Genomic DNA, 26,195 nt, shown 5'->3' with positions numbered 1-26,195 from the left:
GAATATTCAGTGATTTGTGCATTAAATTCTAGCTAAACAAAACCTCAGTTAAACAGTCAGAATATATATATATATATATATATATATATATATATATATATATATATATATATATAAATAATATTATATATAATTCATTTAGTACATTTAATGTTATTTTAATGACAATTAACTCCTCCTAATTCTCATTACCATAATTCACATACAATTTATTTATATATATGTTTAATTGTCATGAAAATAATGTCACAATACAAGTAATTATAACAATCCTTTTTTAACTTCTATTATAATTTTGAATGTTTAATTTGTTTTCTGTTTTCACTTTAAATGTTAAAGTTTTAGTAATTTAGTTTTTGTCATTTTTATTATGATTTATATTTTAAATGATGACAATAAAGTTATTAATAATGAATTTCAGTTTTAGTATAATCGAGCTAAACTATATTAAAATGAGAAATGTTGCTTCGCCAACTAACGTTAACAGAAATAAAATTAGTTTTTAGCTCATGTTAATTTTATTTCAAGTAAAGTCAAGTAGTTAACTATAATAACCCAGCCTAAAATAGGCTTAATTTTCTTTTTGCAAAACAATTTTTTTTTTCACTGTTTAATTTTGAGGGGAAAATGACATGAACATCAGAATGCTGATCGTCAGCTTCATTCCCAAATGTGTGTTTTAGTCTCGTAAACCTTTAAATAAATATTCACTGATCTAAAATCAAGTTGTGTGACCTTGACTAATGCATGGACCTAAACAAAAGACACATGCAAACATCCCAGATTAAACAAACCTGAATTTCATACAATCAGACCTCCTCAGCAGTTTGTAAAAGAACTGTAGAAACAGGCGTGACATCTTTAGATTTAGAGCAAGTATAAAGGACTCATTCACTTCTAGAAAAATTTCGGTTAACAAAGCACTGGATTATTCAAACTCTTTGGAAAAACTGCCTAACGCGTTGCATATCAACATAGCGGTTCAAATCCAAAAAAAGCTAAGCTTTTCAAGTTCATCTACTGCAACAGCACTAGAGTTGACGTGTCGAAAAAATACACATTGTGAAAAAACGCGTCTGTGTTCTTACTACCATGCAGTCTTCAGGAACAATGAACTGGATGTTTGGTGAAGCTGCAGCATTTCGAGCGTTAACTCTTTGTTGCGCGCAGCTTGCGGCGGAAATACTCCGGCGCGGCTTCATGCAGCCAATCAGAATCGACCAGGCACAGATCCCTCATGTAGCAGCGTGACGTGTGCAGGAGCTCGTTGAAGACCACGTAGGCAGGTTTGGCCTGGAAGAGGACAGATGAGGGATGGATGGACACAGTCTGATGGGTGTCTAGGGCCACGTAGCTGCCATCCAGCTGCAGTTCTGCAGCGTTCATGAACAAACCGTGAGCCAGACAGCGCCGGACGTTCGACAGGTCTGACAGAGACGATTCCAGCTTCATGTTCATCTGAAGAGCATATGATCACAGGGACTTATTGCATGCACACAAATCTGCATCATCTTCTGAATCTGTTGCTGCGTCCCTATTCGCCTACTTATACTACATCCTAAAAGTATGTACTCTTTTTGTGAAGAAAAAGTACATACTTTTGAGTGTTTAGCAGAAGAGTATGCAAGCTTCGGGACATACTACTTCGTCACCTAAATGGACTCTGTCGATTAGTAACGTGCATCCCATCGCAGTTTAAACTGCCCTGTCAATCATCCTCAGTTAAAATCCTCCACATTCAGTTTAATTTCCTGCCGTATCGGAGAGAAATGTAGCCGCACGTTGATCTGCCATGGGTGTTTAATGCAGAGACTCTCCTCATGTGTTTGCAGTTTTAATATAATGATGCATTTAAAATTTAGTGGCTAAACGTGTCATTACAAAAGTTCTCAATGCTGCTGCAGGTGAAATATAATGTGGATAACACTGAATAAATATATTTTTGTCAGGTTAAATATTGATAATTGATATTATATTGACACTCAAACCCCTATATATACATCTTTCTACGTAACTGTCAGTCTCACACATCCGCCATGTTTGTAGTTTTTTAATATTTTTATCCACGTTTGTAGTTCTAATCGAAATCACGTCAAACTCGCAATGGGTTGTGGGCAATATCAGCCGTTAGAGTGCGCATCGATCCGCACTTCGAATTCGGACCGGAAATAGTAAACCATCCAGGTATCGTTGGAATACTCTTTTCAGCATACTACGATTTGGGACTATTTTCGAATACTATTTAGTATGGATAGTATGCGAATTGGGACGCAGGGTCTGTCTAATTTCAACTTTTCCATCAGTTTGTACAAACAAACAAATATCAGATTTACTCAAGTGCACTTCAAATAGACAACTGCAGTATACTTCCAATATTAAATATATGTTCAGTACATTACTATAATTTCCCCATCGTACAAACTACTAAGATACCCAATAAAATGATTTAAGGCCAAGGGGTTAATCAATATCATGTCACAGATGCAGTATATAGAGTTATACTAAACCCAAAATATTCCAATTTGTTATGTGCAATAAATTACTTTCTCAGATCATAGACCAAAATTTAACTGGCGTTTGATACGACTCCAGATTGATTAAAGGAAGTCTAACATTAATTATTAAAATGCATTTGATGTGCTGTGCAAACAACAGTGATGAATGCAAAACAAAAGGTTTATTATAAGAACAAAGTTCACTGCAGTGATGACTGAAAAAGTCACTTGTTATATTAACATTTATGCATTATCTAAAATAAAATTTTTTTTTTTGAATGAAATGATTTTATCAGATCATGCATTCCCTGGTAATTAAACCTGTGACTTTAGGGTTGTTAGAGCCAAACTGTTACAAAAATAAAAAATCACACACTCACATAAAAAGCCAAGCATCAAAATGCCCAACTAAAGGAAACGTTGATCACCATAATGATGACCAAACAGAAGACAGATGTAGTTCTTGAGTTTCGCTTTCCTTCAGTGATGCTGCTCGTTATCATCAGCTGTTTTCAATGCTGGCAATCATAAATAAATAGTTCATAATGTCTGTCTGTTATTCAGATATTATTGTTTAAATTTTACTTTTTTGTGTGCAATTTGCAGTTACTTATTTTAAATGGATTTTAAAAAAAAAAACTGTAATGGACTTTTAAGGAATGGATTTGATTAATTCTAACTTGATTCTTATTTTGTTGAATTTAATTAATAATATTCATTGTAATATGAAAAAGTATGAAATGCTGTTTTTAAAGCTATTTGAAATATGAGGACATTTGAAATGTCCTCTGATAGTGGCCGGGGGCGTGGCCAGCACGAACAAATAAAGGCCGGTCTCAAATAAAGGCCGGGGGAAAATGAGTGGATAATCTCCTAAATGCTGTTAATTTAATGCGAAACCATCCTGATGCCACGCGCCCCGATTCATCGAGTTATGCCAGTGCGACACACACTAATCCTGGTCTCTTCTATAGTTAACCTAAACACTTTACAGGGATTGCTTTGTAAATTAAATTGAGAATATAACGGATGCATGTGCCATTTTAAATAGGCTACTGTAGTCTATGAGAGATGCGACGTCTGTGAAAATGCCGTGTCAGGCAGGCTACAAATATCGATCTTCACAATGCGTGCGCCTCAGTCTGCTCTGTCAGTAGTCAGGGCACTGATCAGGGATCAGCCCATTGACTTACCGGTATGTCCTGATCAGTGCCCTGACTACTGAACTAGGGAGCTGATTAAGACGCACCTAATATTAGCCTCTCGTCTCTTTTATGTCTTCTTAAAGGGGTACTTCAGCACTGGGAAGATGAATCTGTATTTAAACTGGGTCATCAATGCAGTAGAAATGTGAAATTATTTTTGAATTTGGTGTCTTCTAGACTGAGAAAAGACAGAAAATGTATTTTTGTCCCATGGGGATGAAAGACTACAATTCCCAGAATGCTTCGCTGCCCTGTGAGGCCATTCCCAACACCACCAACTTCATTACAGTGACTGAGTTAGAGAAGACACTACAATTAAAAACTGAACGTGTCTGTTCAATATAATGAGTCACCGCGCGAGTCTCACAGCACTGAGCACTAACTGCACGAGTGATGAGAGCTGAGGTAATCGCGACTACACTCGCGGCATACATTCACAACTCGAGTTCAGTCTGACGCGTTTCAGTTCATGCCTTTGCAAGCTTAACTTTCATAGAAATGAATTTGAGAAGTTAAAAGACTTACATTGCTCACCATAGCTCCGTTTAAATGAGTGCCTGTAGCTGCGAGCTGAGCTCTGAGTGTTATCTCCCATCCCCCAATGCTGGATTCAAAACATGCGGAAATAGCTCCCTCTGCTGGCTGTAGTCTTTAGCCTCTGGGCAAACATTCCTCCTATGATGCAAAAATCGTCATTTTGCATCATAGGAGGAATTTTTCCAGAAATAAAATGCATAAATCTCTTATCTCAGGGAGATATGAGGGGGGAAGCACAATAATTTGAATAATCTCCAGGGTTTCTACTGATACAAAGCCATATGCTAATCGCTGAAGTAACCCTTTAAGGGTGTCGCACCCAAGCCTCGAAGCTCAGCTCCGCGCAGCCCCGTCTCAAGCCTTGTTTATACTTTCTCCTGTCTCCACTGCGCGAGCCTCTGCTAACTGCGCGCGCTCCTCCCCAAATGGACAAGGCGTTTATACTTGACGCGCTCGCCGTTGTGCTATTCTTTGAAACGACAGAGGGCGATTCGGAGTAATTGTTCTATAAACCAGCGCGTCGAGAAGAAGTGGGCTAACGTGCACAGGTGATGATATTTATTTTAGTACATTTCACCAAAAATCACACTACAAAAGAATCGTGTAAAACTCAGTAAACCTTGGCTTGATATTATTACTTATGACATGAGAACAAAATATGCACTAAATTAACGATCTCTTAAATATTTCCTAATTTCACTAAACTTTAATGTCGTGATTTATTTATTTATTTGCTTAAACCTGGATCTTTATTTAAAATGGCTTATTTCTGCTTTTGTAGGCTCATTCCTTAAATATAAGCACCTAATTTGTATGTGCAAACTGGGGGCCGGTGTGCTGAGACGTCATGCTCGGCTAGATTCGCTGAGAACTCGTTCATCTTCGGCTGCGGAGCTGCGCGCGGAGTTACAAAAAATGCCTATTATTTTGTTGTATGGTGATTGTGGCAAGGGGGGCGTGGTTTAGCGAGGTCTGCAGCGGGAGAGAGAGCCGCGGGACGAGCGGTAAGTGAGTGGGTTGGACGCAGATTGATAACACCTGTATCTTGTTCCAGTAATGGGCGTGGAGAGAGGATAAAACGCCAGTGGAACCGGAAGCGAGGGAGAGAGAGAGACCGGACGGTTGATGCCACACACACCCAGAGACTGAGTTACCGGAAGCCGGAAGTGCCGACCCGGAAGTGATTGTTGTGTTATGAGTTTGAGAGAAGCCACACTATTGAGTGTGTTTCGACTATTGAGTTAATAAATAAAGAAAAGCATCAACCGTCCAGCCAACCCCCGTGTCCTCTTCCTTCCTTACATTCACGAACTTATTACAGTGATATTTTTGCAAATGTTTCTTAAAAAAAATCAATGATATTTGTCCACTGGAACGATCACTTTAAATTGAAAATGGTTTACATAAAGCATTTATATTTCAAACAGATGGAATTAGAAATACAGGTCTGCCCCTAATAAAAGCCTGCTTCAAATAAAAGCCGGTTCCCATCGGCAGTTCAGGTAAATCAAGGCCCCGGTCTTTATTTGAGGAATTACGGTATGTTCCTTGAGCTTTACTTATGAGATGTTAATAAAGTTTTTTTGCTAGGTTTTTTAGTTTACAAAATAAAATGCCCTGAACAAACATACAATCGCAATTCGGGACGGCGTTAAAATGAATCATCCACTTGTTTCCGACTCTGGGATCTTCTGAAGTCTGTACATGGACTCAAACCAGCAACAGTGACGTCACAGATGCAAATAAGCTTAATTTTTGGTGCTTAATTAAATGCCTCTTTTATAATGAGGAGGGCGTTTTAAGCTCTGAAACTTACAGGATGTTTTAATGGTACAAAGATAAACGTAAAGTTGATTTCTCATGCCATGATACCTTTAAACAAACACATTCTCTGAGGCTGCATTTACACTGCAGGTCTTGAGGCACAATTCTGATTTGGTGACTATATCTGATTTTTTTTGAAGACCCGCTTACATCATCTTTTCAAAAGCGACCCGTATCCGATATTTGCATTTACACTGTACACTGGCAAAACAGCCCAAGACGTTCTTAATCGGTGAAAGGAAGTAAAACAGCGCGATATGCGATGGACGCAGACAAAATGATTGCACAATGTTTTGCTCTCTGCACTGTTCCACACATCCTAAGTTTGGCAAAACATTTCTCTCTTAATGCGGAGAAAAAGAGGAGAGCCCTTGACGGGGTTGCCAGGTTTTCACAACAAAAGCTGCCCAATTGCAAATCAAAACTGTGTTAAAGTAGCCCAATTCTGCGTGAAAACCGCAGACTTGGCAACACTGGATCGCAGTTTGTGTCCACCTGAGTTGACGTCATTCGCCTCCGTCCTTTTTTCAATGACGTACGACTCGCATTTACTGGGGAATATCCGATTTGACCGCTTACATGGCAGACGCTAGGGGTGTAAGAAAATATCGATACACGTGAATATCGCGATATTATGTTTGGCGATACTGTATCGATTCTCAAAAAGACTGTATCGATATTTATATATTTATTTATTTACATCCAAGATTTGTGGCTTTGTGTTCGGTTTAATCCACTGACTATATAACACCCAACCACTAGATGGCAGTGTTATCTCAGAACGTATAACTGACGCGGAGCCGGAGAACCGCGTGCATCACTAGTGTTTACATTACCAAACCCAGCTCTCAAGACGATAGAATAATTCCGCTCTTGCAGAATACAGAGCTGAAGTGTGGACTCATTTTGGCTTCAGCTAAAAAGAAGCCACTAAGGAAATCGACAAGAATCATTTTGTTTGCAAAATAGGCCAAGTTATAATCTAATACTCGGGAAACACATTGAAACAGAGAGCTCGCTTAACATCCTGACGTCACCCGCGCTGCTGAGAAGTGTTTCGATAGAATGTCCTGCACGTTTTCCTCTCAGTAACAAAATAAACACACACCAAAACTGACAGCGGTGGCAGCAGAATGAAAGATCATAGCGGATATGATGACCAGCTCTGCAGTTCAGTAACGTTACTTGAAATAGCACTTTATACAATAGACTGCTTAATAGAAAATAGCTTAACGTCATTAAATATATAACAAACAGTCATTCAGTCATGAAATGGACTGCGCTTTCTGTTGTTAAATAGCCACTGCTATACTGTGAACCTTTAAAACATTTACACATAAAGAATCCTGCAGTCACTTTACATTTTACTTCACTCAGATTGCACAAAATAGTCATTGGTGATATAAATTATACTGTATTAATTAAATAAAATACTTTGTCTCGTGTTTTAGGCATATGGTTGTGTTCTTTATTCTTTTAAATTATAAAAAAAAAGAAGAAATATCGCAATATATTGCCTCTCTTACAATATCGCAATATATTACAATATATCGTATCGTAACCCCTGTATCGTGATATGTACGGATTTATTACCACATATGAGTGAGGCCTGAATCCGATCTGAGGATATCAGAATTCATGCGTTTTTTTTACTGCTTACACGTTCACATGTCATATCCGATCTGTGCCACATGAGAGGAAAAAATCGGAATTGGGTCACTTGAACCATGCAGTGTAAATGGGGCCGGAGTCACATTGGTACTTGGTTTTGCTCACTACATTTGTGTTTGTGCATATCTCTACCTTGATGCAGATGTCTCTCAGCTGCGAACGAACCTCCAGCACCAGCCCCATGTTCCTGCTGTTCACAAAGTTCTCTCGACACCACTCCTGGTGTAAAGCATGAAAATAAAAACAACATGAAGTTTTCTGAGGCAAAGAAAGAGCAGCAGTGAAAATCCCAAGCAAACTCAAATGCAATGCATTTCATTAAGATCCATGTAATCTTACAAACTAAGTAGGGATGCACTATATATTGGCCACCATTTCGGCATCGGCTGATATATGTTCATTTTTAATGTTATCGGCCCGATTAGAAAATTTGGCTGATATATTAAAAGCTGATAAATAATGTACTATTTCTTTTAGATGCGCACTGTTTATCATGATGGGTTTAAATTGCTTGAAACATGATTGGAATCACTTCAAAAAAGGAAAATACAGTTCAGTGCAACATGTCATATCGGCTACATAAATGTATAATTAGAATTAGGGATGGGTACCGAAACCCGGAATTAAACGGGCCCCGGGGCTGAATTTTGAAAGACCGTTGTATCGATAAGCTCGGACGTTATCGGTTCTGCTGTCGGTACTTTTGAAAATGCACGTGACGTGACGAGAGAGAGAGAGAGAGAGAGAGATAGAGAGAAAGAGAGAGAGAGAAAGAGAGAAAGAGAGAGAAAGAGAGAAAGAGAGAGAGAGAGAGAGAGAGAGCAAAACGACAGCCCACAGAGGACAGAACTAAACATTTAATTTAAATAGCCTAGTTTCACTTTACACTAGATTGTGATAATGTGATTTTATTTTAGATTTTGGCTTCTTTGGCAAAGATTATAATTTTGATATTTATGTCTAGCGCAACTTAATTCCCTTTGCAGCAGTTGCTACGCTGTCATTTCTCCATATAACTCAAACGTAATGACAGAATCAGCACGATCAGTGATTGTTGTAAAATACAGTCTAGCTACTGTTGGTAAATTGTGGGACGCGTTTTATAATAAAAAGAGCGATTAAAAGCACAAAAATGTGTGCAAGAGATTGTTCCCAAGTCAGCGCGAGCTCCGAAACAGCCGCAACGAGACGAGCAAATTACACTTTCGGTTTCACACTCACGTCTAAACAATCAAATGAACACACACATCTGTGTCAAAATGACCGGCTTGGAGAGTCTCTTAAACACAACACAGTTTGTGTCTAAAATGGACGTAGTTATTATGGATAGTTGGGAGAAAATGTAGTGCATCTGCCTATTATCAGTCGCCTATAGAGCTGCACATCTGTCTTAAAGAGGCAGTGGTATAAATAAACATGCTGACGAATTACTGCGAATTAAACAACCAAATGCAAAGAGAAAATCACTCACAGCTCTTGCATGAATAACTTCAGCTTTAATAAGCATTAATTTATCCTATATATGATAAACTATGCAGTGTTATTTTACATTTGATTACTAGAATTCTTCCTGAAATTAAAGCACTGTGTAGGCTTATATAATGTGTATCTTTGTTAATTGTGTGTGCAATGCATATATATATATATATATATATATATATTAAAAATCTCAAAAAGTACCAATAAGAATACTGTTAAAGTACCGGACCGATAAGCAGTATCGTTAAGAGTAGTAATACCGTTAAAACCTTAACGATACCCATCCCTAATTAGAATATCATAATTGTGGGATTGGGACATGGATTTTAAATGGCGAGACTTTTGTTTTTGTAATCAGGCTCTCAAAAATTAATACAAATTTGGGTTTAGATTTATCGGTCAATATAATGGTTATCAAATATAAAGAATAATCGTTATCGGCCTAAATTTTCAAAACAGTGCATCCCTAAATTCAAGAAAAAAATGAGTACAATTTATACATTAATCATCGGCTCTCAATGCATTTCATCTTACAAATTAGGAGCATAAGCATACTGTACTTGCTACCCAAGGACATTACCAAGTCAAATGATTTGCCATAAAGGGACTTAAAAAACGGAAACTTTCATATCCGTACCTTGTTACCGCTGACTTTCTTAAAGGCCCTGTAGATGTTGAGGAGCGTCATGTGGTCGCCCTCACTAGAGATGAACTTCTTGCGGACGGCGAGGACGTCGTCTCTGCGAGCCGGAGGATTGTAGAGGACCGAGTCGGCGGAGAGGAGCGAGATGATGGTCAAAACCTCCTCAGTGCAGCAGAACTCAGGTGAGATCAGGAGAGTCTATGGGCACGGAGAACAGTAAATCAAAGTAAACAAAAAATCTGCACAATGCTATTTGCTGCTCCCAAAAAATGTATTAAAAAGGACAATGTTTCGACCCAAAGGGTCTCCGTCAGGCAAACAACAAGCACAAAGAACAAGAACCAATTACCCAATCATCCAGTAGTGTCAAAAAAAAAACAAAAAAAAAAGGGAGATTATAACAATACAAAATAAACAATATATAACAAAACGGAAAACAATATATAATTTTGTCTGTATATATGTTTGTAAATTTTAAAGTGTTTTTTTTTTTTTAAACATTTGGCAGAAATGCTAACGAATTTGTACTGCCCTTTTAAATTAAATAAATTAAGGTAAGAGTAAAGTTAAGTAGACTGATATTTATGTGAAGGTCTCGGGAGGTTTTCTCCGGGAAACTCAAAGGATGTGTGGTTAACACGCGCTCCAGAGAGCCTCTTTTCTGTTCAATGACACATGACACCATAGGCGTTGCTAGGCCCTTTTTATGCCTCAGCACCCCAAAAAAATATGTGATTAACCTTTAAAACATATGAAACTGGCGGCAGGCTTCGGCTTCGTCCCGTTTTTTAGTCTGTCTCTCCAATCCGCAGCGGCTCTGAGCAGAGTGCAGCGCACGTCAGAAGCAGAGGTGTGTGTGTGTGTGTCTGTGTGTGTGTGTAAATCTGAGCGTCATTGGTCTGTCAACGCTCGTCAATGTCAAAATATTTGATAAAACCAATCAAATCAGAGTAGGCGGGCTTTATGGTCACACAGAAACTGCTGAGGCTGAGCGCAAATTTTAGCAGAGCAACTCGACGTCAAGTGAGATAAATGCAGCTAAATTAAACATTCATGTTTGACAGCTTCTGCTTTAAGTCAGAAATGTTAATCAAAAGAAAAAAAATATTTTTTTACATTTTTTAGACATTTTAACTGGAAATATGCCAATGTGATTCATAATATTAACAAAGCCATTTTCATCAGATTAGGCATAAGATTAATAATGAATGTGTATATATTGTAAATTAATATAATTCTATTTGTAACATTCAGTAAATAAAAAAAAAAACATCAGCTTTTTCAGCCTGTATTGGGCATAAGATTAGTAGCTTAATGAATGTTCATACTGTGATTTTAATAAACTTAAAACTTTGATAAACAGTAAATTAACGTGTCTAAGAAAATTATTCATGAAACATAAATATCAGTATGTTAATATGTAAACCATATGTTCACTTTATTCACTGACGAAAACGGAAAAAAAACAGTCAAAGCTCAGCGTTATGAAGAGACAGGGCAAGATAAAAACAGAGAAAACGAGAGATGTGGACATAAGAAAGACAAATAATTTACTGCCCAGTGACATGGTTTTCAAGCTATTATTATCAAATTTTTTGGCCTTCAGAACATCATAAAATGCTCATATGTAGATCATAGAAATCAAAATTTTCTCGGGGGACCATGTTAGAACCCCCTAACATTTGGGATCTTGGTTAAACCTACATTATTGGGTATGATTAATGCATGTACAATATGGCCATGCAGTAAGGTATTAATATTTGCTTTATAAGTAATGATAAACAGCCAATATCTTCTGGGTATGCATGTTTGTAAGCTATTAGTTAATAGCGCAATTTGGACCCTAAACTAAATAGTGTTACCATTTTTTCTACAGACCTTCCCTCACTGGGGGCTGAGCCCCCCTAAAATAAAAATCCTAGAAACGCCCCTGCATGACACTAATGCTTATACACTGTTCAGGATAAAGAGCCACACTGTACTGTAATGTCATTCAAACTATAGTCTCACATTGTCAGATATTAAGTCTTTAGTCTCAAATATAGAGGGTATACACATGACGATGACAAATGGATCGCTGCAGTTCACAGAAACAACTAGACTCTAGGCAGCGAAATGTATATTTGTATAATTGTGTTAATATGTTGAATTTTGGGTTAAAATCATACCCTATATATTGTATTGTTATAAATTGCATTGACAACTCGTCAATTATATATTTACCATCGTATATTCTGCCTAATTTAATGTTTTTAAATAAACACTGACAAAAACTACTCAAGTTTTAGGGCTGGATGATATGGCGATATATATAACATTGAGGTAAGTGATCACCTGGATTTAGACCTTCCTATACTGTATTTATATAAAGCTTTCACAGACAAATTTGCTTTATGTATTTCCCTGGCATCAAAATGCAGGCTCATATAAATGTCAGGAAATATGATTCCTGGCTGCATGTCAGTATATATGGATCACTGGATCTTTGGCAAGTTGTAAGGAACACTATATGGAGTTAAAACTTTAGTTTAAACTGTTAATCATGTTTTTTGCAGTTTCTCCTATGAACTCCAGTCACGCGCAGCCCTTCTGCCACTCAGTCCAGCTGAAGGGGCGTTCTCTGCCGGGAAAGTGACGTCAATGCATGCCCTCTGTACTTTATAATCAAACTATCATAACAGTGATTTGAATGAGCTCATCTGTCGGCGGTAAATTTCAAACATCACTGTGATCAGATGCTTTCTGAACGGCTGTTTTTTCATTTTTGTTGTGTGTTTATCTTGTATTTGAGAGGAAAGCGCGCAGGTCATATTCATATATTCATCTAAACGTCTCTCTCAGCAGCATGGACGGCAGCGGGATGTTTGTTAACAGTAAAACGCATTCAATCTCTTGTGTGTTACGTATGCATGAGTGTGAGCAATAAGTGCTGCTGCAGTTTACTGAACGGCCACCGGTGTCGCTAATAACAAGGATTTCGGATTCTACATATAGACCCTTCAAGTGAAGCCATTTGTATTCTTATGCATCATCAAATCAAATAAAAAAATAAAAAAATTACATTGCATTGTCAAATACCAAGTCATTGAGTTTGTCTTACTTTAGAGAAGCGAGGCTCTAGAGGGAAACAGGCCATTTTCTTGCCCAGCGGCGTTAATGAAACCTGCTCGTCTTTTCTGTCGACGGCCCCGAGGATGCTGAGCTGCTCCACGGCCGTCCGCATCGACTCTGCACACATAACGCACGGGGAAACATTTTATTATTGCACATGAAAGCTGATCATATTATTGAAGCAGCTATTGAGATTATCATCAATAATGAATGTGTGTAACTATTAGTGGACTAGTGGATATTTGTGTCCTTTTTTGTGTTGCGGTTTTATAAAAGCAACAACCTGGGGAAGGTCATATATTACAGCAGGAATCAGCGAACTAGGGAGTTGAGGAAAAGCAAATCATTATTTAAATGAGGAAAAATTATAAAATTAATATAAATAAATCTAAATCAATCAAATATCTGCCAGTGGGGTCAGAAAAAATATTTCAAATGAACTGCAAGATTTATTTATTTTACCGCATTGGCAGATTTTTTTCTTTATCTTGAGTCACTTTATTTTGAGTCACTTAAGTCACTTTATTTTGATACATTTTCAAAAAGCAAGACATAGGGCCCTATTTTACAAATCTGAGCGCATGGCCTGAAGAGCACGAAGCAGGTGCACTTAAGGCGTGTCTGATGCCACTTCTGCTAGTTTAACAATGGAAAAAAATGGTAGGTGCGCCAAAAGGGTTGCACCTAGTCTTTTATGAGTTTAGGGTGTGTTTTGGGCATGACATGCAATAAACCAATCAGTCTCCCATTCCTTTTAAAAGCCAGTTGCGCTCATGCCATGGCGGATGCGCTGAAATTTGCGAGCGGAAAGACTGACTGAAAAATGGGAAATGGATCTGCTCATGCGTGAGATTAAAAGAGCACGAGAAGACTATCTACAGGACAAGCCGGATTCCACCAAAGCTCCATGAGCATATGACATGTAGGCATTTTTATATTTATGAACACAATTATAATCTTTTACATTTTAATCCTTTCATTTTCATATTTAAACATGTTTTATGTGCTGCTGCACGTCACTGTGTGTGTAATAAGCAGAGTGGCCCTCATTTATCAAAAGTGCGTACACCAAATTTCCAGCGTACACCTTGCATACACCCAAACCCACGGTGACTTTGAGATTTATCAATATGGACGTTGACGTACGGCACGCTCATATCCTCCGCCAGCTCAGGAGGTGGTGTACGCACGTTTGAGTTAGTGCGAAAATGCACAGAAAAACAATTCCTAACACCACAAAACGCACTGACAAGATATGCTATATTATGACCCACTGTTAAAAACCACAACGACAACATTCAGTGTTTATTTTTGTGCAACATGAACGTCAATGTTTAATTTTTGTGACTTTACCAAAGCGTTTGATTTGTAGGAATATGTGTTCCTTCAGTCGCGAGCCTGTGCGCTTTATCTGACATTTCAGGCCCGACTGGCCCAGCAGCTGCGCACGGACTGGGACTAAAATAATTCAGACTGACAAAACAATAAAAATGTTTTGAATAAGAAATTCTTCTTTTAAATAATAAAATCAATAAAAACGACATTCTTCTTCTAAATAACAAGCGTCATTAAGAATAATAATCATAATAATAAGAAGAATCTTACAAATTGTCATGTAATTATTAATGTGAATGAATGGTAGTACTCCACACCACATCATCACTATTGTACAGCCAATACATGTGCTGTGATACGAAATTAAATGCTAATTGTTTCAAAACATGTGCTGTAAAATAATGCATTGTGGTAATTTATCATCCAAACAGCTATTTAAACTGCTGGAGTGCGCTTCTCAACCTGCACAGTCCCACACTATTAAAAGTACTCGTAATTTGAGTCCATATTTTGTTTTTGTAGGTGCCTTTTTTCCCACTCTTTATACTCTTAAATAAAACAATTTTGCATTTTCCACTTCCCTGGTGATGGTCTCGATGGGTGCGTCTCAATCATCTCACTAGTTCAGTAGTCAGGGCACTGATCAGGGAGTCAGCCCATTGACTTATGTCCTAATCAGTGCCCTGACTAGTGGACTAGTGAGATGATTGAGACGCGCCCGATCTCCACGTCGGAGAAGTTTCGCTTCTTTGCCGTCTTGTGTTTGTCCATGGCGTAAAATGAGGGCGTGGGGGAGGCGGAGACTTGAATATATAGGGGCGTGTTATTCTAATGACGATCGTTTTCAGCCGCGGCATTTATCAAAGGCAAGTATTGCGTACACCTGGATTGCAGAGGTGCGCAAAGCTTTATAAATCAGAGATGAGAGGAGTGTAAGCATAATCATACGCCAACATATACGCCTGTTTCTACAAAAGATTGATAAATGAGGGCCAGTGTGCGTGCAGTGTGCACCGGCCTATAGGTTCATATTACTAACACGCTCTTTAATTAACACAAAAAATACTGTTGTACTAAACTATTGACTTTAGAGCAGGTTTGTGTTGGTTGCAGTCGTTTTAAGTTCTTCAAAATAGCAACGCACCAACAATGCGCCTGAACACACCTGGTTTTCAGACCTGCATGCCCATGGGTGAACAGATACGCCTGTATGTGGATGTGGATGTGCTATTTAAACAAACGTGGAGCTGAATGTGAAAATGAGAACTGCATCAGGCTGAAACTAACAAATACATTTGTGTCGCTCTTGGCATCATATTGTGCCGGGTGTATGATAGGGCCCCTAATATCTTAAGTAAATTAGCTTCTCAAGTAAATGTGTGTTGATTTCAGAATGATTAGATATTTTTACTGGAAACAAGACAAAAATATTGATGAAGAAACAATTTTTTGCATTTGTTAGAGACTTCATACCAGGTGATGGTTTAGACATGAAGTCAAAGTTGAGAACATCAGGAACTCCCAGAGCGAGCAGCTGCAGGACGACACTGGCCAAGTTACACCTACAGAGTCATTAAAACCATTACTGAACACAGGCAGAAGATATAAACGTGCAGCTTTACAGGGCTTGCTTTAGTGTGCATTTAAAGGGCCGTTCACACTGGATGCGTTCTTACATTCAGACACAGATGCAAAAGAATGGAGCAGAAAGCAGGCGTCTCTACACGCATTTTACAAGATGAGCTGTTTTTCATTTGACTCACCACCTTAAAAGCAGTATTGCAAAAACAATATATTTGTGTTTTAAAAGAATTTTATTTATAATCTATTTATCTTTTTTTAAAGCAGTATTAGGGAAATAAGTATTTAAACAAAAATATATTGATTTTAAAGTAAATGAGTATAATTTAAAAAAAAGTATAGCTTTTTAGGACTAAGTAAAAAGTAACATCTTAGAATAATTTTAAAGATATATATTTTTTCACATCTAGTGTTTTAGGAAAATATGTATCATTTAACAAAAGAAGTACAATTTCAAAATAAGTGTAGTTTTTTTTTAAGTGTAATTTTTATATAGAGATTTTTTTTAGGAAAATAAGTATTTAAAAATGTATTTAATTTAAAAAAAGCTTTATTTTTAGTGAAAAATCTTTTTTTTGTTGAAAATAAGTATAATTTTCAAGTATATTTTTAAAGAAAATAAGTATTTTTCTAAGAAAGCAAGTATCATTTAGAAAAAAATAAGTATAATTTAAGAAGATAAGCCTCATTGATTCTGACAGTCAAGATGCTGAAAAACAGCGACTGGCAACACCGTAGCCAAAGGCTTCAACCTCCTGCATGTGAAAAACAATATATATTGTCTATTATATCACCACCACAACACAGTTCCAGCTTTAAAGGGTTAGTTCACCCAAAAATGAAAATGTGATGTTTATCTGCTTACCCCCAGGGCATCCAAGATGTAGGTGCGTTTGTTTCTTCAGTAGAAAACAAATGAAGATTTTAAATCAACCGTTGCTCGTATAATGAATGTCAATGGGATTTTTTCTATAAGAGTAAAAAACAAATACATACGAATCCATATTAAACCCTGCGGCTCGTGATGATACATTGATGTCTTAAAACATGAAACGATCGGTTTCTGCAAGAAACCCAACAGTATTTATGTTATTATGCTACATACGCCGAAGAAGGTCAAAACTCGGCGCGATCATAGAAATGTGTACATAGAGGCCTCATTCGACCAATCCGTGCATGCACTAATGAGGCATCTATATATATATATATATATATATATATATATATATATATATATATATATATCTATGATTGCGCCGGGTTTTGACCTTCTTCGGCGTATGTAGCATAATAACATAAATACTGTTGGGTTTCTTGCAGAAACCGATCGTTTCATGTTTTAAGACATCAATGCATAATCACAAGCCACAGGGTTTAATATGGATTCGCATGTATGTTTTTTACTCTCATAGAAAAAAAAAAAACATTGACATCCATTATACGAGCAGCGGTTCAGTTAAAAAATCTTCAAGAAACAAAATACCTACATCTCGGATGCCCTGGGGGTAATCAGATAAACATCACATTTTCATTTTTGGGTGAACTCTCTCTTTAAGAACCAGCATGTGATGACAGGACGTGTGGGCTGTACCTCTGTATCTCAGGTACGGTCATGTTGGCGAGATTGTCAAACTCTTCTTCAGTGTAGAGCCGGTAACATGACCCGGCGTCTTCTCTGCCGGCTCGCCCGGCCCGCTGCCACGCCTGGGCTTTAGACACCCGCTGCACCGCCAACACCTCCAGACCGCTGTCTGATCCACAGACACAGCAGCACATCAGCATCCCTCCTCAACACCAAAGCACTTCAGAGAAGAAGGCTGAGAGTCTCACCTGGATTGTAGCGTTTGGCCTTTACCATCCCCGTGTCAATGACGAATTTGATGCCGGAGATGGTGATGGACGTTTCCGCGATGTTTGTGGAGAGAATCACTTTCCTGGATCCCTGTAATGATCACAGAAAGGAGTGTGAGCAGAAGTACATGTTTATCAGACGTGTCGTGATTAGGGTTGGGTATTGTTTGGGTTTTTTACGAAACCGGTGCCAAACCGAACAGTACCGGTGCCTGGACCAATACTTAAAAAAAAAAAAAAAAAGAGTCACAAAACGACAGTTACAGCACTAATAACAGCAAAGTAGTCTGTATTCTTGGTATCATTTTGCAGAAATATGACCATATTCTCTGGCTAAATATTTTAGAACGGATTTACATAAATTCATCCTCGTCTCACGAAATACATGAAAGTAAGTAACCGGCGGACTCGGAGAAGAATAGAGTAAACTATATAGTTACGTATAATGTGTATCTGATATGAATAAAACACAGTCGAATTATAACTGTCAGATAGGATTGTCATTGCCGTTGCAGACATCAGTGTGTGTTTTTGCTAGTGTTTACGTGCATTTAAAGGGATTGTTCGACTCCTGTACGAGTTTCTTTCTTCTGCTGAACACAAAAGAAGATATTTGGAAGAATGTTTGTAACCAAGCAGATAGTTGTGATATGTGACGAGCTCAGCTATCAGTATCTGGCTCAGCACCAGCCAAAGTGCGAAAGCTGTTTGAACTTATTTCAGCGCTGGGAAGATGAATCTGTATTTAAACCTGGGTCATTAATGCAGTAGAAATGTGAAATCATTTTTGAATATCGTGCTTTCTAGACTGAGAAAAGACAGAAAATGTATTTTTGTCTTATGGGGATGAAAGACAACAATTCCCAGAATGCATTGCTCCGCACCGCTTCGTCTACATGAATGCCTGCAGCTGCCCGAGCCAAGCGATGTGAGTGCGATCCCACCCCCATGGACGGGTTGAAAACATGCGGAAATAGCTCCTCTACTGGCTGTAGTCTTCTCCATCTGAGGAATTTTTCCAGAAATAAAATGCATAAATCTCTTGTCTCTGGGGGATATGGGAGGGGGGGGGTCTAGTGATACAAAGCTATATGCTAATCGCTGAAGTAACCCTTTAAAGGGTTAGTTCACCCAAAAATGTGTGTCATTAACTCCTCCCCCTAATGTCGCTCCACACCCGTAAGACCTCCGTTCATCTTCACACACAGTTTAAGATATTTTATATTTAGTCCGAGAGCGTATGCAAGTGTATGCACACTATACTGTCCATGTCCAGAAAGGGAATAAAAACATCATCACAGTAGTCCATATGAGACATCAGTGGGTTAATTAGAGTCTCTTGAAGCATCCAAAATACATTTGGGTCCAAAAATAACAAAAACTACGACTTTATTCAGCATTGGCTTCTCTTCCGTGTTTGTTTTCAATCCTCAAACAAAGATTCAGACGGTTATACAATCATGATTCATGATTCGGCTCACCAATGTCACGTGATTTCAACAGTTTGGCAGTTTTACACGCGATCCAACGCGAGTCATTAATGACATAAATGTTATTTTTGGGTGAACTAAAACTCTTTAAGTGGCACCGAAATGAGGAACTGAAATCTGCGTTTTGATCCGATTCGGTACATACCGGTGATATGGGTAGCATATTGGCACCGGGTTTCGGTGTGTGTGTGTATGTGTGTGTGTGTATGTGTGTGTGTGTGTTCGTGGCTGTGTGTGGTGACCTTGGGAGCAGGATGAAAGACCCGGAGCTGTTGGACAGGTGGCAGCGAGGCGTACAGGGGCACGACCGTCATCGGCGCACAGGTCTCCGGCAGGTGTTTCGATATGTCCCGACAGGTGCGTGCCAGCGCTTCAATCTCCTCCTGGCCCGTCATAAACACCAGGATATCATGGGACGGAGGAGCTTCCTTAAAGAACACAAGGAGCGTTTATTTTTAAGAAAATAAGCAGCATGTTTAAAGAAAAAACCTTTGTTAAAGAAAAAAAGTACACTGTAAAAAAATAAGAATTTGAGTTGATACAATGAAGGAAATTGGTTTAATAAATAGAAATTCAAAATATTATTGTATCTGAACCACATAAATGTAAAACCAAATGTTTAAAAATAATCTGTTTTGTGATAAATCATGAAAAATTGCCATGTTTCACGCCATTACTACAAATAAAACACAATTACACAATATGCTTACAAAATCTTTTAATACTATTTGAATAAAGGGTGATGTAAATTCTCAAATGTTCATTGTATATTCTTTTTTTAAGTAGTATATATTTTTCAACAAAATAAGTTGTCTTTTTAAAACACACAAATATTGTTTAATTTAAAAGATTAATAGTTTCTTATGAGTATACTGATTTAAAAGAAAATAAGTATAATTTTTAGAAGGAAATAAATGTTTTACCATTTTAATAAATAAGTATCTTTTTTAAAGAAAATACATATTGTTTTACAATTTTATTTTAAAAATAATTATAACTTTTTAACCCTAATGTTTTTAGAATAACTATAATTTCTAATGAACATTTTTTTTAAAGAAAAATAAATAAATGTACTTGCTTAATTTTAGGATTTTTTAGGGAAAATAAATGCACTTTTAACATTTTCTGTGTCATTTCTTAAAAAAATATATACATTTTAAATAATATAAGTCTTTATTTATTATTATATAGAATAAATAAATAAATATCCTTGTTTGCACTTCAAATAAATCCAAAAACCTGCTGTGAACTGGCAATTCAGTGACAAGACGCGCGTGTGTGTGTGTGTGTGTGTGTGTGTGTGTGTGTGTGTGTACCAACCTGATGAATCTGAAATATAGAGACCAGCGCTGCCTGGAGATAGTCGGACTGAGGCTGTTTGGTGTAGTAGATCTGAATGGGATGCTGTCGGCCCTCCAGATACAGAACAGGTGATTTATTGAAGTACTGAGAGAACAGATCCACGTCCATGGTGGCAGACATCACAAACACCTACACATATAAACAGCATTCAGTCACGGACGCTCTCACAGCAGTGTGTGCAAAGCAGCAGAAGAGCAGCGTCAATCTCTGCTCAAGTCATGACACTCAGCAAGCCTCTGAGTATGAACACACAACCTAACATCTGATAAATATACGTATAAACATTGAGAAACACGTGAGAAAGCTGCTATTTTAACCAATAAACCGGGACATGTGAGGGAGTCTCCAGTCAATTGAGTCATATCTGCGTTACTCTCGGTTTCCGGTTTCATTCTGCAGAAATGCTTTACTCTTACTGCAGTGTGAACAAGTGTCAGACAAAGACACAGTGACACACACACAAACACACACTCAGATGTGTCTAATATGATCAACAGAGCTGCGCTTTCTCACACTCATGACCGGAAAAGTGGAAATGGCGAGGGCGACTGTGGCATAATAAAAGTCCTGCTGCTCGCGAGTCGTGTGTTATGTTAATCTCATTAATAATCGCTCCAGCGGCCGTGCTCAGCTCCTCAACGCTCAGCTCCTCAACACACAGTTTGACACGCGATCCCGAATCATGAATCAATACACTGATTCATAACCGTTTGAATCTTTATTTAAGGATTGAAAACAAATCCGGAAGAGAAGACAATGCTGAATGAAGTCGTAGTTTTTGTTATTTTTGGATGCTTCAAGTAGGGTTGGGCGATGTCACTTAAATCGGCAGCTGACGATTTGTACAGTAAAACATCGCGATGGACGATGATATCGTCTGGGGGGGGGGGGGGGGGGGGGGGGGGGGGTTGGGGGAGAGAGATAATAATAATTTCGTTTCGTTTTCGTTTTTTCGAACTAGAGCTTAGATCGGTTCAAAAAAATCAAGACCGACCCTACCCGAGCCAATGCACCCGAGAGGCCGGCCCTGCCCGACACCTTAACTGTAATTATGAGCCTGAGCCCCATTTAAACCCGACCATTTTTGAATACGTGGACGTTCTGTCGAGAACGAGCCTGTAATGAGCTGAGCGGAGCGGAGCCGGTGTGATCAGCTCAATAATCCGCAGGCGCGCACTCGACCCGCCGGTAAAATGATGTTGGTTCAAATCCAGCGCAGACATGACATAAATCTGTAGCTTAGCCCCACTTGTTGTAGCCATTAAACAATGTTTTTAATTTATGTTTAAATATTATAGCCTAATATTATTTTTTAATTTCATCTGATTATGATAGGCTATAAGTGCAAAGATGCGAGTGGGTCAGAAATGATTTTGGTGGTTATATTTAGTTTAATATTAAGTTTTGTTTTGTAAAAAGCCTTTCTTTCGTTTTGTACAAATTGCCTCTTAATTTTAATAAAGGTTTCTTCGGCCAATTGCATGCATTTAATTAATAAGAAGCAAATAAGTAGCCTAGACTATGAGGTCGCGGAAGCGATTGCTTTCAATGATCATGAACTTGAGCGCGTCTCAAATAAACTGAAACTCAGCAGGCTTGCCTCACAGACATGAGGAATATGTAGCCTAATATGTGTAGAAATGAAAAGATTTAAATAAGCATATAGTGCAGTGTTCAGAACTCACTGTAAACAACCAGCGCTATACAGATGATCACGGCGATGGGCATGAGCGGGATGTTAAAGTTTAAGGGATTTTTTTTTACCTCATATTGAATATGATCGGGTGAACGCACATTTTAAACAGGTAGCACTTATTCACACACGAACTAATCGTTCTCTCTAATGCATTCAAAAAGATCTTGTAGTGCTTACCTGCAGACAGTTATCAGTAGCCAGTAGGTAGCCTATACAGTTATTATATTCTTTTATATGATTTTGAATGAGCAGACATCTGTATTGATCCGTAGATAAAATAACTGATGAAAACGTTCATCTTTCCAAACTTCCAAACATACAAACAAATTTGCACTGCAAAAAGCATCAATGATATTTGACTTTTGATAAAGCCAGTTTGGCATAGTGGGGGGAAAATGCACACAAATGTTCCAATAAACCACGTTGAGGCTCTTAATCTCCTATTGCTTATTTTTTATAATTTTTTTCAGTTAATGCAGGTTATAACCCAAACTTTATAGTGATATTTCAGAGCTTACTAAAATACTTTAGCAGTTAGCCGCAAATTTCCTCGGAGCGCCGAAGACGGAGCGGTGTTTCTGATATCAGTGAGCGAGGCGAGGATGGTGAACCCGGAGCGGAGCTGGAGCGGAGGGATTCTTGAATGCTTAGAAAGAGCGTGGAGGGGAAATTGCCGCCGCTCCACTCCGCTCACAGAGGCTACTCTGGTGTGTTGACTCGCAAGACTCGCAGCGGGGCGGGGGCGGGGCATCACGATGGTGTTTCTCCATCGTGATGTCGCACAGCCATCACGATGGACGACCCTAGCTTTAAGAGATTCTAATTAACCCACTGATGTCTCATATGGACAACTGTGATGATGTTTTTATTCCCTTTCTGGACATGGACAGTATAGTGTGCATACATTTGTATACGCTCTCGGACTTAATATAAAATATCTTAAACTGTGTGTGAAGATGAACGGAGGTCTTACGGGTGTGGAACGACATCAGGGTGAGGAGTTAATGACATACATTTCATTTTTGGGTGAACTAACCCTTTAACGTACCAAATGAGAGGGTTTCCTGTATAGTTTACAGCATTAGTTGAGAGAGATAAGAAAAGAGATGTTCGTGTTTGATACTAAGAATAGGTCCGATTCTCTCGTACCTTCAGAGGTATTTTGTTCTGTTCTTTGCGTTTGCGTTGGGCGGCCTTCACCACGCCGAACAGGACGTCAGTGTGTACGGTGCGCTCGTGAGCCTCGTCCAGGATCACCACAGTGTAGCGCAATAATAACGGATCCCCGATAGCTTCTCGCAGCAACATCCCATCCGTCATGAACTTCAGCTTAGTCTCCGACGACGTGACGTCTTCAAAGCGCACCGTATAGCCCACCTGGCGAACAACCATCATGAAGATGTCAAGTCAGCTTTATATCTACAGAGCTTTATACAATACAGAAAATAACTGAATCAATTGTGTAAACTTCATCAAATAAAGCAGCTCCAAAATTTAAAGGGATACTTCACCGCTTTTTCATATTAAACTATGTTATTCCCTTAACTAAGATGAGTTGATACATCCCTCTCTCGTCTCAGTGCGTGCTCTTAATCTCTCTGATGCGTGGTGACGATCTGATAGCATTTAGCTTAGCCCTCTAAGCCCAGTTCATTCACTATGGGACCAAACAGAGATCAAGTTAGAACCGACCAAACACCTCCACGTTTTCACAGTTACACCAATAGTTGAACGATTGTCCCTCACATCTTCCCCTTACTCTCTCATCTCTGTCAATAGAGAGGATTTTTCAGGCGTGACTTTTTACTGCGCCGAGTCGAAGTACTCTCAGAAGTGCTATTTCGCCATACAAAATAGTTCTCCTTTTAAATACGCTTAGAAAAGCGCCACGTTTTATTTTATGTCACCATACTTGATCGTTCAACCATTGGTGTAACTGTATTTAAATAGGGGAAACGTGGAGGTGTTTGGTCGCTTCTAACTTGATCTCTGTTTGGTCCCATAGTGAATGAACTGGGCTTAGTGGGCTAAGCTAAATGCTATCAGATCATCACCACGCGTCAGAGCGATTAAGAGCACGCACTGAGACGAGAGAGGTGTGTGTCAACTCATCTTAGTTAAGAGAATAACATAGTTTAATATGAAAAAGCGGTGAAGTATCCCTTTAAGACAACTGTGTCCTTGTTCAATAATGTATTATGTAATGGCAATCATGTTCAAACAATCAATCAACTTTATTTATATAGCGCTTCAACAATGGAGATTGTTTTAAAGCAGCTTCACAGTGTTAAACAGAACAATATTGCAACAAAATTCCGTTCTGGACTGATGTTATCAACTTATTTTAATGCATCATATAGCGACAATACTGGCAGATCAGCATTATAGTTTATAGAATTAAATACGTTTAATTTAATTTATATATTTAGATGAATAACTTAGATCGTAATTTTATTGTTCAATTTGGAAGATGCATGACTTTAATTCAATAAAAATTGATAACACACCAGTTTTCCCAGCTGAACTCTCTTCTCCTCGGCCACTCTTCCAGCCAGTGATATGGCCGCCACCCTGCGGGGCTGAGTGATGGCGATGATGCCCTGCCGCCCGATGCCCGCCTCATACAGGTACTGCGGTATCTGCGTGGTTTTACCTGAGCCCGTCTCACCTGCAACAGGAAAGCATTATGTGTACATAACATAGTACAAAATGCATGGTATTACCTTGAAATGTGAACAAAAGGCATGGTACTACAATGATACATGTCCAAAATGCAAGATATTACTGTGGTAAGTGTACAAGATATATAATATTACCATAGTACATGTCCAAAATGCACAGTATTACTGTGGTATTGCCATGGCACATGTTTCAAATATATAATATTAGCAAAGTACATGTCCAAAATGCATGGTATTACCTCGAAATGTATACAAAATCCATGGTTTTACCACGGAGCACTACCAGTCAAAACACACTTTCACATTCTCTGTGATGGCAATGTGTGTCCAAACTTTTGACTGGTAGTGTTAGTGTCCAAAAACATTTTATTACCAGCCCAATGTCTAAGAAGTAGTGTATTGTAACAATACATGTAAAACATACATAGTTTACCACGGTATATTTTCAAAAACAAGGTATTAGCGTGATATACTTTGTAAATAGTGTCAGCTAAGATATCATAATTGACAGACAGACATATATGACTTCTTACCGATGAACACAGCATTGTGCAGCTGTCGGAGTTGGTTGATGATCTGTGTGCGGCTCTGGTAAATGGGAAGCTGTCTCCGCTGCGCGTCCACGCTGACTGGCGCGTGTCCCGCTCTGGGAAGCAGCATGCCGGGCTTCTTATCCAGGCGGAAGAAGGGAGAGCCCGGCTTAAATCTCTTCGCCGGAGGAGGGTCGGGGTCGTGGGGCATGATCTGCAGGAGACGCGCGGTTCTGTGAATCCGTCTCACTCACCGAGAAGGGCTGGTCTCGTTCATAAAGGAAAGACAGAGAGCAAAGGAGCCTCGCACTGCAGTTGTTTACATCATCCGCTCCGCTCATGTGGCTCCGCTCGGTCGGCGCGCGTCGATGACGTCACATCGCCTCGTGGCCTCGTGGCGCATCGTTTTTATTATGTTAATATTTATTTATAATTAGATGGATGTGCCTCCTAATTTGTTTTAAGATTTGATACGATTTGATTTAGATAAGATACCCTAAGAATTTTTTTGAAGGTGGAAAAACGCATTTTCTTGGCAGTCCAGTGTCAACATAATGCTAGTTGAATTAAATTGAGGAAAAAATAAGAGGAAATATTTTGTGTATGTTTTAAACAACTTGGACTTTAGGTCGAATTATAAATTTTGATTTCTTTAGGAAGCGCCTGTCACGTCTGCAGAGTGAGTGACATGTGTATTGACCAAT

The 26,195-nt window shown here is 38.6% G+C and overlaps 1 protein-coding gene across 1 annotated transcript; it reads right to left on the bottom strand.

Annotated features, from left to right (window-relative positions):
* Positions 1-219: 219 nt before the first annotated feature.
* On the bottom strand, positions 220-26,114 carry dhx33 (DEAH (Asp-Glu-Ala-His) box polypeptide 33). The gene is made up of 12 exons (XM_067439687.1): positions 25,495-26,114; positions 24,788-24,948; positions 23,430-23,657; positions 20,543-20,713; positions 19,465-19,650; positions 17,712-17,823; positions 17,473-17,632; positions 15,774-15,862; positions 12,955-13,082; positions 9,849-10,052; positions 7,865-7,951; positions 220-1,458 (listed from the first exon to the last, which is right to left on the bottom strand). Exons 1-12 carry the CDS (start codon positions 25,700-25,702, stop codon positions 1,150-1,152), a joined length of 2,043 nt encoding a protein of 680 aa, XP_067295788.1. The 5' UTR covers positions 25,703-26,114; the 3' UTR covers positions 220-1,149.
* Positions 26,115-26,195: the final 81 nt, after the last annotated feature.

This window comes from Pseudorasbora parva, chromosome 3 (assembly GCF_024679245.1).
Source record: "Pseudorasbora parva isolate DD20220531a chromosome 3, ASM2467924v1, whole genome shotgun sequence".
Taxonomy (NCBI): domain Eukaryota; kingdom Metazoa; phylum Chordata; class Actinopteri; order Cypriniformes; family Gobionidae; genus Pseudorasbora; species Pseudorasbora parva.
This window is presented reverse-complemented; position numbering and strand designations above follow the sequence as displayed.